Below are 19,554 nucleotides of genomic sequence, written 5' to 3'. Positions count from 1 at the left end.
TCCAACCCTAATGGGATCCATTCGAGTCATACAAATCGTTTTTTTAAAAATTAAAATAAAATTGTGCATATATATGTAACTATAATATATAAGGATTAGCGTATGCCCGTGCACAGTGTAAATAATATTAAGATTAAAATGCAGTTATAAAAATATATTTAACAGACTATACTCTACAATTTCAAACAATCAAATATAAAAAAAATTAAATATCAAATATTAAATTTAATCCCAACACTATTTAAATTTAAATTTATTCCCAACACTATTTAAATTTAAATTTAATCCCAACACTATTAAATTTAATCCCAATACTATTTAAATTTTAATTTAATCCTAACACGGATTAAATTTAAATTTAAATTTAATCCCAACACTATTTAAATTTATTATAAGTTTAATCCCAACACTATTTAAATTTATTATAAGTTTAATCCCAACACTATTTAAATTTAAATTTAATCCCAACACTATTAAATTTAATCCCAACACTATTTAAATTTAATCCCAACACTATTTAACTTTATTATAAATTTAATCCCAATACTATTTAAATTTAAATTTAATCCCAACACTATTAAATTTAATCCCAACACTATTTAAATTTAATCCCAACACTATTTAACTTTAGATTTAATCTCAACACTATTTAAATTTGAATTTAATCCCAACACTGTTTGAATTTATTATAAATTTAATCCCAACATGGATTAAATTTAAATTTAATCCCAACACTATTAAATTTAATCCCAACACTATTTAAATTTAATCCCAACACTATTTAACTTTAGATTTAATCCCAACACTATTTAAATTTAAATTTAATCCCAACACTATTTAAATATTTTTTAATCCCAACATTATTTAAATTTAATCTCGAGATGTAGATTCCTCTATAATATTGTTCATTTGGTAAAGAACAATCAACTGACTGCCAACACAATACAATCATTACAGTCACAAACATATTTATAAATATAAAAAATTAAAAAATAAATAACATAGATCAGCTGGGAAGAGTCAAACACAACTGTTACCCCAATCCATTTTGATAGCAGCAGCAGTAGCAAGCTCATGGAAAAGGAAGACACTCGTCTTCACAACAACAGTTGGGATGTGATAACCACAATACCAAAACCATGTTCCCAAAATGTTTTCTAATAATAAAATCTGAAACTAACTGCATTTCCTTGTATCACATTGTTATCCCAAATTAACATTTGAAATTAACCATAACACCAAAACCAAGAATACTATACACACTCAAAAGCCTAAGAAAATTAACTGAGAAAATTAACTCTTTTCATCATAACAAATAGATTAATTTATTACAACCAATAAAAAAATCAAGGAAAATGAGATGCCAATGGAAATAACAATACAATACCTTTTGTCCCGATAAGCCTGATAGACTCACTCTCACACCAATCTCTGAAGTCCATGGCCTCTGCAAGGATTGGAGGTTAAAAGGTCACTTAAATTATTCAATTAGAAAACCTACCAGCCATGGTTTACCTGATTGCTTGGTCATGGCATCCTTTTTCCCTTTCAGGGACAACCGAGCAGAGGCAGGTGATGATGAAAGAGAATGTTCAGCAGGTCTGCCACCCGTAGATTTCTGTTGGCCCAATGACCCTCCAAGAGTTCCTTTCACAGGGGTGTTTTTAGTTCCGCAACTGCCCTGGTTTGCAAGATGAGGAAAATCCAACCTGCTTGCAGGAAACACGACCTCTTAATTTTGCCTTTACACTTTATCATTGTAAATAATTCAAACAAGAATAGGTTAATAAAACCAATAGCCTTGATAATCGCATTGACACTTCTAGATAGTAGTTGTATTCATGTTGGACACCAACATTCAAACAAACACTTAATGGGTGTGACTTCTAATTCTAAATTATAGAGTTTTTATTTCTCTCTTTATTTTTCCCCTTTTTCTTCCAAATTTCTTAGCAACCAAACTTATACTACACAAAAGAAATAAATAGAATGAACAACATAAAATAAGCTAAATCTAGAAAGCATAGATTTCAGAAAAAAAACAACTATGTTAACTACTCAAGAACTCAAGGAGGCTTATAAGATTTCCATGACAAAAATGATTCAAAAATTTCAAATCAAAGGGTTGCGAATTGAAGCCAGTCGGAGAGAAGGGAGAGATAAAGAAGAGGAACAAAGAGGGATTGAGATAAACAGAAATGAGAATCCCACCTGAAATATTGGCAAAATCTGAAATCGCAATTCAAAGCAAAGGGTTGCGAATTGAAATCTGAAACTGAAGAGGAACAAAGAGGGAGATACAGTCGGAGAGAAGGGAGATGATGATAAACAGAAATGAGAATCTCACCTGGAATATTTTTCTACTTTCTTCGTAAGCCTTTGAAGGCAAAATCTGAAACTAAAATATTTTTCTGCAGTCGGAGAGAAGGGAGAGATAAAGAAGAGGAACAAAGAGGGAGATAGAGATAAAGATGAAATGGGAGGAGACGTGCAACAGAAAGGGAGAGAGAGATAAAGATGGAAGGGGGAGGAAACATGGGAGAGAGAGAGAGTAGAGTGTGTTTGGGCGGGAAACAAATTAAAAACAAATTAAGGGGGTCATCTCAGCCATTTATCTAAATAGATAAATGAATCATAACTATTGAAATGTCCTCATAGGACAATTGTGTCTAACATATTTTCAAAATCCATTCTGCTTTATTATATAGATTTTAGGGTTAATGAAAGGAGGAAAGTGCAAAAAGCCTCATTTGTGATAGGTTTTTTAGTTTTTTTGACTTTTGTAAAAACAAAAAATAAATGATTATGATTTGAACGTAATATTTTGTGTTATTGAACTAAAAATCTTATTTTGTCTTTTTATAGCTAAAATAGTCCAAATCTAACCCAACCCAAACTTTCATGCCAAACATAACCTAAAACATTTAGTTTGGATTGGAGATCTGTTGAAGAAAAGAATCCAAAAACAATCTCATGTTAACCAAAATAAGTATAGCCTACTTCAAATTCTCGTATAACTTTTGGATTAAAAAAGAAAAAAAAAATGAGTATATAATTTTTCAATGTGATGAATGGCTATGTGGGGATGAAAATGGTAGGAATGAATGACATTAAATTGGGAGTGGTGCAAATTAAGCAGGTTAGCATCATATACACTGACAACATTTATCTCGAGTCTACATTTTTTTCAAGAAAGACTAATAATTGTAAAGGATAATGTTTGAGAGCTCGAAAATATCCCCCCCTAATCCCCCTAATGCCCAAAACGACGTCGTTTTAGGCATTATTATTATTATTATTATTATTATTATTATTATTTCTTCTTCTTCTTCTTTGTCGAGTCTGAGCAGAGGGAGAGTGAGAGGGAGAGAAAGAGAAAGAGGGAGAGGGAGAGAGGAGGAGAGGATCGTCTGCTCGCCACCGCCGTCGCCTCGCCGCCACCGATCGTCTGCTTACCACAGCCGATCGTCGCAGCACCACCGCCGTCGCCTCCGGCCCCGCCTCCGCCTCCTCCCACTGTTATGGCCCCATCCAGTCCACTCCTCCTTCCTCCTCCTCCTCCTTCCCCTCCTTCCCCTGCTTCTGAAAAAAAAAAAAAATTAGGGGGATTCGGCGGAATGCATTTTTGAGCTACGTAGCACGGTCCTAATTGTAAATTACCACCATATGAATGTTCATTATGTAAATCGTCAACATCGTGAAATGTGGAGTGATGGATTAGGCCGCTTCATTTGGTTTACATTGAAACTTAACCAATAATCATATGAAGTTTCAATGATTTTTTTAAGGAAAAATAAACACAGTGACTGTGGTGGTGTCTCCATTTGAGATGTATTATGACCTTATTTTTATAATCCAAACTGTTCATTTTGTAAGGTTTGTTAAGTGTTTCATACCTACCAAAAATTATATTAATCGGATATCAACAACTATATGATCGATAACCAAAAAAATAAATAATAAGTTTTCTATTGAGAAATAACATAAACAATATGCAATTCAATCATATAGTTATTAATATCCAATTAATATGATTTTAGGTAGGTATGAAGTACTTAACAAACCTTACAAAATGAACGGTTTGGATTATAAAAATAAAGCTATAACACACCTCAAATGGAGGTACCACAATCACTGCTGTGCTACCCCTTTTCCTTTTTTTTAACCGCATTTGGCTCTGATTTTTAAGTTGCAGTGAAAAACTAAAATCATTGTACTGTGATGAAAATTTCTTTAACACTCAATACTTTCCTCCTCACTCAGGTTACATAAACTTATCACTCGTCACTTATCAATTTTTTTTTTAACACGAAAAACGACATTCCGTGGAGATATCGTAATTTCTGTGGATTTTGACCTCGTATAATTAGTTATCGGTTAAATTTAACCCAATTCAAAGGAAATGACAAATCACTGAAACAAAAGAAGAATGCACAAACTCCTAATCAGAGTACAGCACAGTCAATTTTACCATTTAAAAAATGGGCCGCTAGTCACGTTCCTAGAAATCGAGCGTTGCTCAATTATGTAGAAGGAATATACATTTCCACTCTACCATCACCTCGGTAAGGGAAAAGTTAGGGATCATGAAAATGAGCATGAAAAATTTATGATCATTGAATTACCTTGATTAGTGTGTGGTGCTTTATTCCAAGTGTAATCCAAGAATCACAAAACTTTCATAATTATTTTCATGAAAAATTTTCATGATACCTAGCATTACTGCCTCAGTAATATCAGTTATCAAAACTTCATGAGATACTTTTCTTGATGTTTAAAAATTAGATCTAAATATGAATCTCAACCATTGCTGCCTACATTTTCGCACAAACTACTCTTTATTCGCGTTCATGTAAATTCAATTCATCTCATAATTTGTTCATCATAATCACATTAATCACATTCATTGCCTAGAACAATTTTCTACACATTATTATAATATTCCTGAAAATTTTCAATACAATACAATGGAAAAACCTTGTTACCAGTTTTTGAAAGTTTCGCATTCCTTCCTACATACAACAGAGAGAGTACACCTCCATGACTAATATATGATCATTGAGCTATGCATAGCCCAACATTGGGTGAAGAGACAATGGCGAAAACAACGGGGCGTTAAAGATACTGTTCGCATTTTGATCCCATACGGCACTCCAATTTGACGGCGTTAATGGACAACTGGCTTCACTACTACTCACCGCCGACGCGTCAGATTCCGGTAACTTCTCCTTCTTCACCGACCTTTCCTCTGTTTGTTCATCAGCCTCTCTCTGCCTCTTCGCGCCACCGTTCTCCTCCGTGGCAGCGGCGGAGACGGAGGCGGAGGAGCGACGCCATTTTCCTACTTCGAGAGGGAAGTTGAGAATGGCTTTGCTCCCGCGCATCTTGAATGCGGCTCGATCGTAGGCCTTGGCAGCATCAATGGCGGTGTCGAATGTCCCTAACCAAACCCTAGACCCCCGCCGCTTCGGATCTCTGATCTCCGCCGCGAACTTCCCCCACGGCCTCTGCCGGACTCCCCTGTAGTGCCTAGTAAACGGTTTCTCTACGGAAACTGCTGGCTTAGTCGGCTGCCCGAACTCCAACCACTCGAATTTCTTCACCGGAGCTAGGTCGATCTTCAACGACGGCTTGCGCTCGCTGAAACTCAACCTAGAACTGGACTGAATGTTCAAATTAACTGGTTTCGGGGTTGTAAGATCGATTATTTGAGGCTTCGACTCAAATCCAAAGAAATTTATTTGGTTTTGGTCAAAATTAATCGAGTTATGGACAAAATCAAAACATTGAGTATTGTTAACTTCGTTGGAATCCAGGTAATCAGAGATTACGATGGTAGAGTCACAGCTTGCAGTCTGTGAACAGAAGGAATAAGATTGAGAGCTTGAACCCTCAGTTTGAACACTGGTTGTAGAATCAAATGCTGTGAAAATCGAGTTGGTGTCGCGGAGGCTATTGACATCCAAGCTGTCAAGAGGAAAGAACTCGCCGAGGAGGTGTTGTTCGATGAGTTCGAGAGTCGAGATTTCTACTGGTGTCGCCATTAATAAGTAATTAAGAGAGAAAAAGGGATGAGTTTGTTCGAATTGAGAGGGAAGCTTAATTAGGGTTGATGAGATGAGCGTGGAAGAAGAGAGCGTAAAGGTATTTATAGACGAAACGAATAATAATTAATGGCTACTCCAAAAGTGACCCCCTAACGTAAATTCTAGGATGGAAGAAAGAAGCGACCTTTTCCCAATTCAAAGGCAAAATATGCGATGACTTGCAATTCAGGTGTGCTTTTTTTATTTGGTCTTTCACCGTTGATTCAATCGCCTTGGAGATATATTCCTCATCAAAGAGGACTATTCATAGTGCGTCTTCCATATTAAATAACTTTTAACAGACTTACAATAATTTGTGTTTTCTAAATATATATAGATAATTTGATTTTTGATTTAATGGACCGACTAATTTAAGAAATCAAACCACCAACCATTTGGAAGGTTTGAAATTTGAAATCATGGAGTGAATACATGTCTGACTTTGAGTCTTAAACAACAGACCAATCTTTTGTGATTTGTGATTCAAAAATATGTTATGTATTTTTATAATATTGTTACATATTTTGTGGTTCAAATATGTTTCAATGAAAGAAAATATAACATTATCTCAAAATGCATAATTCAATTTTAAATTATAAATTCATGAAATTCTATTAAAAAATTACATAATATTATCACCAAAATGTATAATATGTACTATACAAATGTATAGCTAGGTACATATGATATATCACTGTGTACCAAAGATTTTTCGTTTCTATGATAGAATTATGACACTGAGTTATACTATTGATTTGATAAGAAGAAAGATTCAATATATAATATAATTAGTATGAGAATGAATTATATCATGCAATAACTAGATAAGATAAATGGTTGGATAGATAGAGTGAGATTATGAGGTTTGGTCAAGATATGATAAAAATATATGATTATTTTTTGAAGTTGGATAAAGGAAATTGGTAACTTTTATCACAAAAGTGACATGATACACACATCAAAAAATTTGTAATTTTCATCACAAAAAACTTATTTTTGTTAAATGTGTCATTTTTATGGGTGCATGTAGTCTTTTCTTACAAATAAAATAAAATATAATGAAATAAAATAAAATAAATACATAAAATGAAGCGCACAGATGCAAGAGGAAAAGGAGAGAGGAAGATATGAATAAGTCAGGTAGAGTGAAGAAAATAGTTCTTGACTTTGACCTTTAGGGTTGGGAGATTTAAAATTTAGTCAACTTGTCTCATGTTTGAGATCAAGATAGGACCGTTTAGTCTGACTTATGGGCCCATTTTTGGGCCCTATTTCGATAATCCAAACTGTTTAATATGTAGAACTCGTCGAATATTATATTCCCGTAAAAAATCACGTTGATCGGATATTGATAACTATTTGATCGGATTAGATTTGAATAAAACAATGGACAGTGAGAAAATAAACGATTGACAGAAATCTGATCCGATGAAATAGCTATTGATATCCGATCTACGTGATTTTTTACAGGGATATAGTACTCAACGAGTTCTACACATTGAGCGGCTCGAATTATCGAAATGGGATCCAAAATTGAGTCTATGGGCCGGACTAGACAATCCAATCTTGATCTTAAAACATGAGACAAGATGGACCCTCAAAACTTCTATAATTTATTAGAGATTTTCAAACTGATTTTATGCATTCAATTTTGACAAACAATTAAACAATATGGTTCAGCACTCCTAAAGTAAAAAAAGGGTTGATCTCTTCAATTTTGACAAACAATTAAACTATATGGTGTAGCACTCCGAAAGTAAGACCATGGACTTAATTTTGTAGATAATGCATTCCCTTATCAAAAGCGATGTGTTTTAATTTTGGAGTGGTTTGACACTCGCTTTTTAGTGGTTTATTGAATTTTTTTTAATTTTTAAAAAAACGAATGCATTGGAAAAGTTTATTACAAATTTATTTTTTTTAAGTGCAAAAGTTGAGTAAATTTTTAATCTTCTTCTTCTTTTTATGACAAGCATCCTTTTGACTTTTTTACTTATTTAGAAAAAAAAAAAAACCAAAAAACCAAACTTATTTAGCTCACTCAAACAACCTCTCACACTTAAAAAAAAGACATGGAACTTTCTTTAATTTTTGAAATTAATCAAAACCCTAGTGGCACCAATTTGTGACACAAAATATATTTTCTATCAAGAGGGAGATAAAATGCTTGTCCTTTTTCTGACCCCATTTTAACAATAGTCTGATTCAGTTGTATTCACTTCATAAATTTGGATAGAGATTGGTCTGCATTTGCTAGTCAAGTTCTCTTTGCAGAGCAGAACTTTCAGTTGCTGCTGTTGTGGTTTTTTCTAGTTTTATTTTTATTTTTTTCTTCTCTATTTTCCTTTTTCTGTTGGTTTTTCACTAACTCTATTGGCGAGCTAGCATATAATTGGAAGTTCTTTATGGTGCCAACCTAGTTGATTAGGAACTTTCTCCATGATGTTCTTTGCTTTTGCTCCCTTTTTATTAATGTGATCTCATATGTGATGTATGTTTCATTTCATCAATAAAGTTATTTTCTTTTGGCAAAAAAAAAAATTGGATAGAGATTTGGAAATGAAGGGGGAAATAGTGTGTACAAAGTATGTAAAATAAAATTATAATTTATTAACATTTTGCCTACTTTTTCCAAAACCTTTATTCAAATCCATAATTCAAACACATGATAGTTTCTTGTTTTTTAATCGACAAAAGAGAAAATTTTATTGATGAAAGAAGCAAATTACAAGCACAACTTACATCAATAAAGGAGGAAAGTGCACAAAGTATTATAGCTAACACTCTACGATCACAACTTAGAAGTAAGTGCAACCATTCGCTAACACTTGACCCACCAATCCAACAGAGCAAGAAAGCAGTAGCAAGCAACAAGAAAATAAAAAGACACACTAGATAGCCCCTCTACATTACAAGTTAAATGAGGCTGAAAACACAGGCTAATCACACTCCTCTGCTTATAAACAACACCTAACCTTTTTCTCTAGCACATGATAGTTTCTTGCTGTGGTGAGATAGCTCTTTTAAATTAATAAGTAGCCAGAATAGTTATGTGGGTAATTATAGGTTGATATCTTCAAAATTGACTCTCTCTATTCTTTTTGGTCATGTTTGATTCACTTCACTATTAGTGAAGTATTAATAATCCTATCAAATTAGTGTGGTGTTAACTATCCCACCCACCCCTACCCCATTACTAATAATCCTACAAATTTGTTGGATTAATTATCCATTGGATTAATAATCCTAAACCAAAGTGTCAAAACAAACATAGGATAATTGGGCCCATGGATTAATAATCCCAATCCCATGCTTTAATCCCTCCAATCAAACATGCCCTTTAATTTTTAATTTTGTAAAAGTAATATGGCTAATACCTAATGGAGTTTTAATTCAGACATATCAAAGAAATGAAACTTATTTTAATGAGCCCAGCCCTTAGGAATTCCTCAAAACTTCTAAATCATTCAGTTTCGAGATCAGTTGAAGAAAAGAATCCCAAGAACAATCTCATGTTGACATATCATATAGTCATACTAATATAAATTTAATGAAGTCCAGAAAAATGTTGTAGTGATATGCTTTTTCCGTAATTATTTGAAACAAATCATAATTTTGATTGTAGAGTGACAACCACATCAGTCATGAAACATATTTAGATTGAGACAAGGGTTCGTTTGTCTTTTAGGAAGTTCATTCTAGTACTGGAAGACATTTGTGAAACTATTGAGAAGTGAAGATCGATCTTAACCAAAATGAGTATAATCTACCTCAAATTATTGTATAAGTTTGGATTTTAAAAAAATAGAATAAAAATTCTTGTATAACTATTCAAAGCAATAATGAAAATGCAGTGGAGATGGTGGCATCATGTATATATATAACTGTTTTAAAAAAAAGGCTGTAATAAAATGGTAAATGATTAAATTAATGTTCATTAAATTAATCGTTTATACCCATAACAAATAGCATGAAATGTAAAATTATTTGTTTGAAAATGTTGTGTACTATCATTGATTAACTTTGCTTTGATACTTTATGTGTTTGCATTTTCTTTATTAATTTTGTCTAGTGTTATATGCATATTAATTTTTATTAATAAATTTCCTTTTTTTGGCTTGGAAAAAAAAAAAAAAAAAAAAACTGAACCACTGAGCCTACTAACATAATTTTTGCCGAACGCCCACTAGTACTGCTAATTAAGTTTCAATGACATACCACCAAAAAAACAAATCAATGCGTTTGCTTTCACTTCTATGAAAATTAAATTTTTTATTTTCCATGATTTTTTATTTTTAGTAAATATTTTTTAAATTTTAAGTATTTTTTTTTACTTTTTTAAATGCACCTTATTTAAATGTATCTAAAAAATAAAATACTTGTGAAAAAATATTTCAAAAAATTAATGGGGGAGGCTCCCTTCAGTCCAAATTTTGGACTATATAGTGCGATGTTTGGGTCTGTGAGTCCATTACGGGTGTTGTTTTGATAATTCAAACCGTTTATTTTGTCGGACAGTTCGTGTATTTCGTTCAAAAAAAAAAAAGTTGATTCGATAACTATAATTTGTTCAATTTATTACATTTGTGACTATTTATTTTTAAAAACACAATTATTATTTATTTTTTTAATAAAAAATTAAACAATTTACACTTATCAAATCGACATAATTTTAAAGACAAAATCATGTTCAAGTTTATATAAATTCAAATCAACTAATAATACATTTTTTTCCCCTCATAATCAAAGCATTGCCGTTTCAAACCACGTGGACAATTTTCTCTGCAAACATGGTTTGTCATTTGTAAAACGTTTCCGATTCCTCACGGCATTCCCTATATACATCCAAAACTAGAACGACTCACGAAAAAACTACTCCTTTAAATGACCGTGACTTGTGAATAGCCCAACAAAGGGTGAAGAGATAACGGCGATAACAGCGCGGCGTCAAAGATACCATCTGCATTTTGATGCCACAGGGCTGTCCAACTAGACGGCGTTAAAGAACAACTCGCTGCACTACTAACCACCGATGCTTCAGATTCCGGTAACCTCTCCTTCTTCACAGACCTTTCCTCTGTTTGTTCTTTAACCTCTCTCCGCCTCTTCGTGCCGGCGGAGGAGGAGTGACGCCAATTTCCTACTTCGAGTGGGAAGTTGAGAATGGCTTTGCTCCCACGCATCTTGAATGCGGCTCGATCGTAGGCCTTGGCGGCATCAATGGCGGTGTCGAATGTCCCTAGCCAAACCCTAGACCCTCGCCGCTTCGGATCTCTGATCTCCGCCGCGAACTTCCCCCACCTCCTTTGCCGGACGCCTCTGTAGTGCCTACTAAACGGTTTCTCTTCGGAAACTGCTGGCTTAGTTGGTTGGCGGAAATCCAACCACTCCAATTTCTTGACCGGAGCTAGGTCAATCTTCAACGACGGCTTACGCTCGCTGAAGCTCGATCTAGAACTTGTCTGAGTGTTCAAATTCACTGGTTTCGGTGTAGTGAGATCGATTATTTGAGGTTTAGACTCAAATCCAAAGTAATTAAATTGATTTTGCTCGAAATTGATCGAGTTATGGACAAAATCAAAATTTCGAGTATTGTTAACTTGGTTCGAGTCCAGGTAATCAGAGATTGCGATGGTAGAGTCAGAGCTTAAAGTCTGTGAACAGAAGGAATAAGATTGAGAGCTTGAACCCTCGGTTTGAACACTGGTTGCAGAATCGAATGCTGTGAAAATCGAGCTGGTGTCGCTGAGGCTATTAATATCGTAGCTGTCAACAGGAGAGAAGTCGCCGAGGAGGTGTTGTTCGATGAGTTCGAGAGTTGAGATTTCTACTGGTGTCGCCATTAGTATGTAAGTAAGCTCGCTCTCTCTCTTCCAGAGCTAGAGAGAGAGAAAGAAGATGAGTTTGTTTGAATTGAGGGAAGCTTAGGGTTGATGAGAGTAGAAGAGGCGAGTGGAAAGCTATTTATAGACGAAACCAAAATATGTTTCCCCCAAAAAAGCGACCTCCTAACGTAAATTCTAGGATGGAAGAAAGAAGCGACCTCTTCCGTGTTCAAAGCCAAAAGTTGCGATGACTTGTACTTCAAGTGTTCCTTATTACTTGATAGGTTTGGTTATTTCATCTTCGGAAAATTATTCAATACTCCCGAGCATTACGTATTCATATTCTAAACTAATCACCAATTAGTTAGTCTCATGTTGTCCTTTCATTTTCAACATAAATCGTGGGTCCTTGTGTCTCTCCACCAATCAAAACCTTATGAAACACCATGTGTCCATACTCCGAAAATACTAAATAATCACCCATCGTCTTCGGGTTTCGAGAGAGCGTGTGGATGTAATAGGTCTGTTGTAAGCCAAATGGGTTTGGTTATTTCATCTTCGGGATTCGAGAGAGCTTGTGGATGTGATAGGTCTGTTGTAAGCCAAATTTCGGTTATTTTAATTATTTATTTTTTAAAATTTATTATGAAGAGTAGTTATGTAAAAGTTTAAAATGATTAGATTGTGGTAGATATATGTTTAAAAAGCAATTGTTTTTAAAAAATAAATAATTATTTTTAAAATTATATTTATTATCTATTTTTTAAAGATAAATGTGATATAAATATATAGTTACTGAATTTCAATTATTTTAAAATTTTTTACATATATTCTTATCTACTAATACTAAAAGATGAACGATTTAAATCATCGAAATTGGACTCACAATACTAACTCCAAATACTCTCAAGTTAAATTGCGAATCTAAGAAAAATCAAACTCTTATTTGATCTTCACCGTTAAATTGAACCGTCATGGAGCTTTAATCCTCATCATTGAGGACATCGACGGCTAGAATTCGAGTAAAGCTATTGTTCTCTCTTTATACACTTTCAGGGCATGGGATTGTTTTTAATTTAATTTGGATATGAATGAGATTTTTGATAAAATAATAACAATAATTATAAAAATTAGATTACATTAAAGATTGGATATATGATAAATTTATAAGGATAAGTAATATCTTAATTTCATAAATACATGAAATAAATAATTAAATAGAGGGAATAGAATGATATGTTTAATTAGGATGTGACAAAAAAAAATTATTATTTATTACTTTTGGATGGGAAAAAGAAATAATTAGGAGATAATATACCCTTTTTTTTAAGAATTTTTTTAGAAAAAGAAATAGTGGGAATGGAATGATATGTAGATTTTTTTAGAATTTTTATATGGTGCTAACCGACTTCGAACTAAAAAAAATGAGAGACTTAGATGTTTTCCATCCATAATTTCTCTCACTTCTCATAATTAAAAGCTTCATTATAATTAAAATGAGGCCCACATGTTTGTCACATTAACTAACTAAAATACTCTTTATTTTTTATTAATTAAAATAGAAAAAAGATAATTCTTTGTTTTATCTAATTCTTTTGTTATCTATCATTACAAGAAATAACACATTCGTTGACTAAAAAATTGGTCGCTAAAAGCCTATTTTTAGTCGACAAAAGTTATCCGTGACCAATTTTTTGATCGCTACTTTGGTCACCAATTGAGGGTCGGCAAAAGTAATTCGCGACCAAAATTTTTATTGGTCGGGAAAAGTTGGATTTGCCGACTAATTTTTTTGTCGCTAAATATATCATTACTGCGACTAATATATTTTGTCGGTAAAACACTTTGGTCGCGAAAAGCGATATTTTCTCGACCAAATATCTTAATCACCAATTGTCACATTCTACGACCAAACAAATTAGTTGCCAAAAGTCGAGGAATCGCCGACTAACAATTTAGTTGCCAAAAGGTATGGAATTGCCGACCAATAATTTTAGTCGCAAAAGTGTAAAATTTGCCGAACAATTTTTTAGTCGCCAAATCTCTTTTTTTTTTTCAATTTTTGTTTATAAACATTCAATCCAATGAACATTCAATCCAATAGTTTTGAGATAAACTGATTGGCTTCTTTATGCCACTTATGACATATAATAAGTAGACAGTAAGCAGAAAAGGAAGCAAGGGTATTCCATGGTGCTCCATTATAACACCTTATTTACAATACAATCATGTTCTATTCGCACTTCATCAGAAAAAGACATCGGCTCAGCTCAAGAGCTTCGAAAAGTTTTGAACATGTCAGTTCACCAATTTCATCTCCTTCTAGAGTTGCAGCTTCTCTTGCTTTCTCTGCTGCTTCCTTGATCCGCAACCATTCCGGACTACAATTGTGAACAATATGTATCAATATAAGCAAGACGTGATGATAAAAGAGGCAAACATGCTAAACATAGCAACTTTTCAGAATGAAAAGTTCATCCTGATGTTCTGACTTTCCTAAGGCAAACATAAATACTTAAGCAAAACATTTAGGCAAATCATCACCAATGCAAAACATAACATCATTCCAAAACATCTTTCCAAAACCAAACATCACAATTTCTCCCCTTGTGATACAATAAAAAACACATAAATGAGGGCTTTCACAATGTAGCATGAAGTGCTTATGAATGCCATTAGCTGTTTGTATAAAAGGATTCAAGAAGATACCAAACATTTGCAAGCTTAGTATAATTCAGATAAGGAAGTTGCAGAACAAGTTTTGGAAGAATTTCAAAGGTTAGCCAAAGGGATATAACAGTAAGTGTGGGAATGAAAGAAATGAGCTCAATTGATTAAGAATGGATCACACATTCTGTTATAAAAATATATGGCAAGAGTTTTGAATCAAAAAGTTCATCCACTGTAAAAAAAAATAAAAAAAAATAACAATTATGCTATCTTAAGGAGACAATAAGAGAAGGGCAACATATGTCTGCAGAATTATGCTATCTTAAAAAAAAAAAAAAAAAAAATTATGCTATCTAACAATTATGCTATCTTTATGCAATATATTTGTATGCCTCAATAGAAAATGTCATGAAATACATATATATATATATATATATATATATATATATATATATATATATATGAGGTACTTTTGAGCAGGAAAACCCAAATTAGTACTAAACTAAAGACCTGGTCTGTAATATTTAAACATAATATGTTTGCACAAAGTCAAACTTACTGTCCAAGATGTTAAAAATCAAGTAAAAGCTAAAGAATATATAACTTGTGGAGTTCAGACTCTTTCATGATTCATACAATTGTTTGTGTCTCTCTTTCATGACAGAATGATATTTAAGTACTAAGGGCAACATACAATTGTTGTGTCTCTCTTTCATGTATACATAGTAAGTAAGGAGAGATTGTTACGCCCTCAAAATAAACCCATAAATCATACATTCGAGACATCTATAAACATAAGAGAAATAAGCATATTTCCATTCCTCAGAGTATTTAATCCAAAAGTATTACATGTTGACAACAAAAGTAAATGCCCTACGGACTTACAACTTTCCAAGCCAACACTTGGTTACAAAATGAGAGTACTAACTCAAAACACAAAATAAGCCATTGGCTTGAGTTACATGTAATACACAAAATAATTACAAAAGTAAGCCTCCAGCTTCTAAAACCTCCCAAGTTAAGTCCTTGGAAGCAGCATATCACCTGCACCTGAAAATGATGTCCCATATAGGGTGAGCCAACGCCCAGTAAAGATATGCTAAACATAATATGAGCAATGATTAAAACATAAGCATTCGATAAATGTTGAACTCATATAAATCAACTCATTACATATTTCAGTTCCATGATACATATGTCTATGCTTCATTCCGTTTTCCTTTATTTAACAATTTCGATTTATAAATATGGCTCAGAACCTAGCCAAACAATTCCCATGACACTACGGCTCATGTTAAAAGCTTTTCCAATATCAACAATTTAAATGAGATTATAACTCATAACAAAACACTTCCATACTTCACAATAGATACACATATTTGCTGTGTCAATGTCATATTCAAACACTTCCATACTTCATAAATGATACACAGATTCGCTGTATCAATGGGGTCCATCTCCTATCTCCTCCAAATAACATCCGGTTTAGGAGTCCATCCCCTATCTTCCCCTAAACCGTGGAGTACATCCCCTAAACCGTGGAGTACATCCCCTATCTCCTCCCACACAAAATAATGTATATAAACAATTATTATATACATGATCAATCCATACACATATTCGATGTATTATTCCAATCGTCATATTCAATGACATATTCAACGTGATTAGTTTCAGTTTTCCCCAATCGACATACAGTGTCTACAACAATCAAGACTATCCTCCACCGATAGCCCAAAGCAATTATTTCTAAACAGATAATAAATGCATCAACAGATAAATTATCAATATTCTCAAGAGTGAGCGATTAATCAATCCAACTACACCAGTCTTTCTCTTGGCTTCCCAATTTCACTATTTCACAATAAAAGTCATTAATTACACTAATGACCCAATAAAACCCAACTATGGTATTATTTCATTTTTCCAAAATTGACCCAAAGGTCCAAATATTATCATCAAACATCCATAATCTCATTTTAGGGCCCAAATACACATGTATTGGCCAAAAGAACCAAAACCCCTATTTTTATATTTGAAACCCTAACACCCACAATTACCCAACTTCAACATTACACCAAAATGACAACAAGTTTATGTCAAGAACCATAAATATGAGTAGTTATCCCTACCTCAAATTCGGAGCCCAAAAGAGGAGGTGAAGAAAATCGAAAGTGTTCCAAATCCCAAGATTCTCGGATTGATAGGTAGCCCAAGCCAAGCTCTACACTTTTTACAAAGGGACAAGGCTAAAAATACACTAGAACTAGATCAAACCTTAGAGAGAATGTGAAATGTAGTGAGAGAAGCTCTCAAAGTAGGTTTTTGAAAAGTAAGAGAGAGAATGAGAGTTGAAAAAGTGATCTAAAATGACCCAGCTGCTAACTGATATACGCATGACCCGTTCGAGCGGAAAATAGAATGCTCGAGCGTCAAACACAAAAACTTAACCCGCTCAAAGGCAAAAATACCCGCTCGAGTGCCATGGCACAAAACAAGACGCCACCCACTCGAGCGTAAAAGGGAACCCGCTCGAGCGTAGATTACACTCTTCCAGTACTTTTACAGACATCGAACACCCACTCGAGCGCAAGGATACCCGCTCGAGCGGCGCTCGAGCGTAAAGAAATCCGCTCAAGCGTGAAAAACACATCTACAGTATTTTTGCAGACGAACAAACTACTGAAGGTACACAAACTCCGTTCGAGCGCAAGAAGACCCGTTCGAGCGGATCACTAAAAATCTAGGCAACAAGAGTTGGGACAAAAGCTCAACCAACATGTTCGAAACACGCCCAAGACAATTCTAAACTCAAATCAAAGAGTTAAAGGACAGAAACGAAATACAGACAACAACAACTATCACGGAACCGAGTCCGGAATACAGTAAATAAGGACGGGAAAATCGGGATCGCTATAACCTCCCCCCTTAAGGAATTTCGTCCCCGAAATTAGATACAAGTTTCAAAAACATGTTTTCTCAATTCTTAACAATATTACACTTCAATATTCAACAACCTGACCCATCACCAGTCATCTCATCTGCTTTCAAGAGGCAAATCACAATATATTACTCAATATGCATTATCAACATGCTTTCCCTTGAAACTTATCAATTTGAACACATATTCCACCATTCAATTACATATTCAATGCCAATAATATATTTGCATTTCTAAAACAGAATTAACATATGCAATGTTAAAATAAACTTCCATTTCAAGGCAAGTTCCATAATACTTTCATAAACCGAAACATTTACAATGTTTTATAACTTAAGACATATTCAATGCTCTTAAAGTTCGTCAATACAACAAAATATACAACATATGCTCAAACATCCATAAATAGATCCGGATACTTCTCTCGGACCTCCAATTCACGTTCCTAAGTGGCTTCTTCCACTCCGTGATGTTTCCACAAAACTTTCACCAAGGGAATGATCTTGCCTCGCAAGACTTGATCTCGCCTTTCCAAGACCCGAACCGGTCTCTCCTCATACGAGACATTCTCGTCTACCTCTAAGTCGGTCCAATCCAATACATGCGATGGATCCGACTCATACTTCCGAAGCATACTAACATAAAACATGTCATGTACCCCGGACAACTGCGGCGGTAAAGCTAAACAGTATGCGACCTCCCAAATCCTCTCAAGGATCTCAAAGGGACCGATAAACCGAGGGGACAACTTCTCACTCTTCCCAAACCTTATCAAACCCCGCCTAGGTGATATTTTCAGAAAGACATGATCACCCACCTCAAATGCCAAAGGCCTCCTCCTACGGTCGGCATAACTCTTTTGGCGACTCTGGGCTGTAACAAGCCTCCTACGGATAAGCTCAACTTTCTCCGTTGTCTCCCGAACTAACTCCGGGCCCAACAAAGGTGCATCACCCACCTTGGCCCAACACACTAGAGACCTACAAGGTCGGCCATACAAGGCCTCAAATGGTGCCATACTGATACTCGACTGGAAACTGTTGTTGTAGGCAAACTCCACCAAGGGAAAGTGCCTCTCCCACGTCCCATTAAAGTCAAGGACACAACCTCAAAGCATATCCTCAAGGATCTGAATAGTACGCTCGAACTACCCGTCAGTATGAGGGTGATAAGCTGTGCTAAAGGTCAATCTAGTGCCTAAAGTACTCTGCAAACTCTGTCATAACCTAGCAGTAAAGCGTAGATCTCTATTTGAGACGATCGACGCTGGGACCCTGTGCAACCTCATTATGTCCCGAATATACAAATCGGCAAGATGATCTACTGAATCTCTCACGCGCATAGGGATAAAGTGCGCCAACTTAGTCAACCAGTCTACAACCACCCAAATAGCATCACTACCCCGCTGAGTCCTCGGAAGACCTACAACGAAGTCCATAGTGACATGTTCCCATTTCCACTCGGCAATAGGCAAGGGTTACAACAAATCCGCTGGCCTCTGATGCTCGGCCTTCACTTGCTGACAAGTAAGACACTTAGACACAAAAACTGCCACATCTTTCTTCATACCCGGCCACCAAAACTAGCGACCTAAATCACGATACATCTTAGTGCCTCCCGGATGCATCGCAAGGCGTGAATGGTGAAACTCTCGGAGTACCTCCTCTCGGCAAGACTCCGGTATAAACAGACGGTCTCGGTATCTCACACTCAGGTCGGGATACACAGTCAAATCCTTTTCAACCTTCTCACTAGAGATCTTCTCTCGGAGGGATTCTACATCAAGGTCACCTCTTTGTGCCTCTAACACTCGAGTCACAAGTGTAGGCTGCGCAACAACAGAAAACAAGGCCGCAGCCTCAACGGATTCGCCTAGTAGCAAATCAAACTCGCCAAGTGCACCTAACATCTCCCACTCCCGGATGGCTATACAAGCTACATCACTAATGGATTTCTTGCTAAGGGCATAGGCCATAACATTGGCCTTTCCCGGGTGATAGTGTAACTCGAAGTCATAATCCTCAATGAACTC

General features: G+C 34.9%; 2 protein-coding genes and 1 long non-coding RNA gene across 3 annotated transcripts; all 3 read right to left on the bottom strand.

The window, feature by feature from the left end:
- Nucleotides 1–1,369: 1,369 nt before the first annotated feature.
- On the bottom strand, nt 1,370–2,458 carry LOC145805830 (uncharacterized). Its single transcript, XR_014347980.1, has 3 exons — nt 2,212–2,458; nt 1,516–1,709; nt 1,370–1,447 (listed from the first exon to the last, which is right to left on the bottom strand). It is a non-coding gene; the product is annotated as an uncharacterized LOC145805830 (long non-coding RNA).
- Nucleotides 2,459–4,906: 2,448 nt separating this feature from the next.
- On the bottom strand, nt 4,907–6,276 carry LOC114323724 (ethylene-responsive transcription factor 5-like). The gene has a single exon (XM_028271376.2). The coding sequence runs from the start codon at nt 6,042–6,044 to the stop codon at nt 5,064–5,066; it is 981 nt and encodes a 326-aa protein (XP_028127177.2). The 5' UTR covers nt 6,045–6,276; the 3' UTR covers nt 4,907–5,063.
- A 4,480-nt stretch (nt 6,277–10,756) lies between these two features.
- LOC114323725 (ethylene-responsive transcription factor 5) lies at nt 10,757–12,072 on the bottom strand. The gene has a single exon (XM_028271377.2). The coding sequence runs from the start codon at nt 11,927–11,929 to the stop codon at nt 10,967–10,969; it is 963 nt and encodes a 320-aa protein (XP_028127178.2). The 5' UTR covers nt 11,930–12,072; the 3' UTR covers nt 10,757–10,966.
- Between the last annotated feature and the right edge of the window lie 7,482 nt (nt 12,073–19,554).

This window comes from Camellia sinensis, chromosome 13 (assembly GCF_055761805.1).
Source record: "Camellia sinensis isolate YWXY chromosome 13, ASM5576180v1, whole genome shotgun sequence".
NCBI lineage: Eukaryota > Viridiplantae > Streptophyta > Magnoliopsida > Ericales > Theaceae > Camellia > Camellia sinensis.
Note: the sequence above shows the minus strand (reverse complement) of the source record. Positions and strands in the feature narration are given on the sequence as shown.

Excerpts from the sequence above, each read along its gene's own strand:
- LOC114323725 (XM_028271377.2), bottom strand. The coding sequence starts at position 11,929 with ATGGCGACACCAGTAGAAATCTCAACTCTCGAACTCATCGAACAACAC.
- LOC114323724 (XM_028271376.2), bottom strand. The coding sequence starts at position 6,044 with ATGGCGACACCAGTAGAAATCTCGACTCTCGAACTCATCGAACAACAC.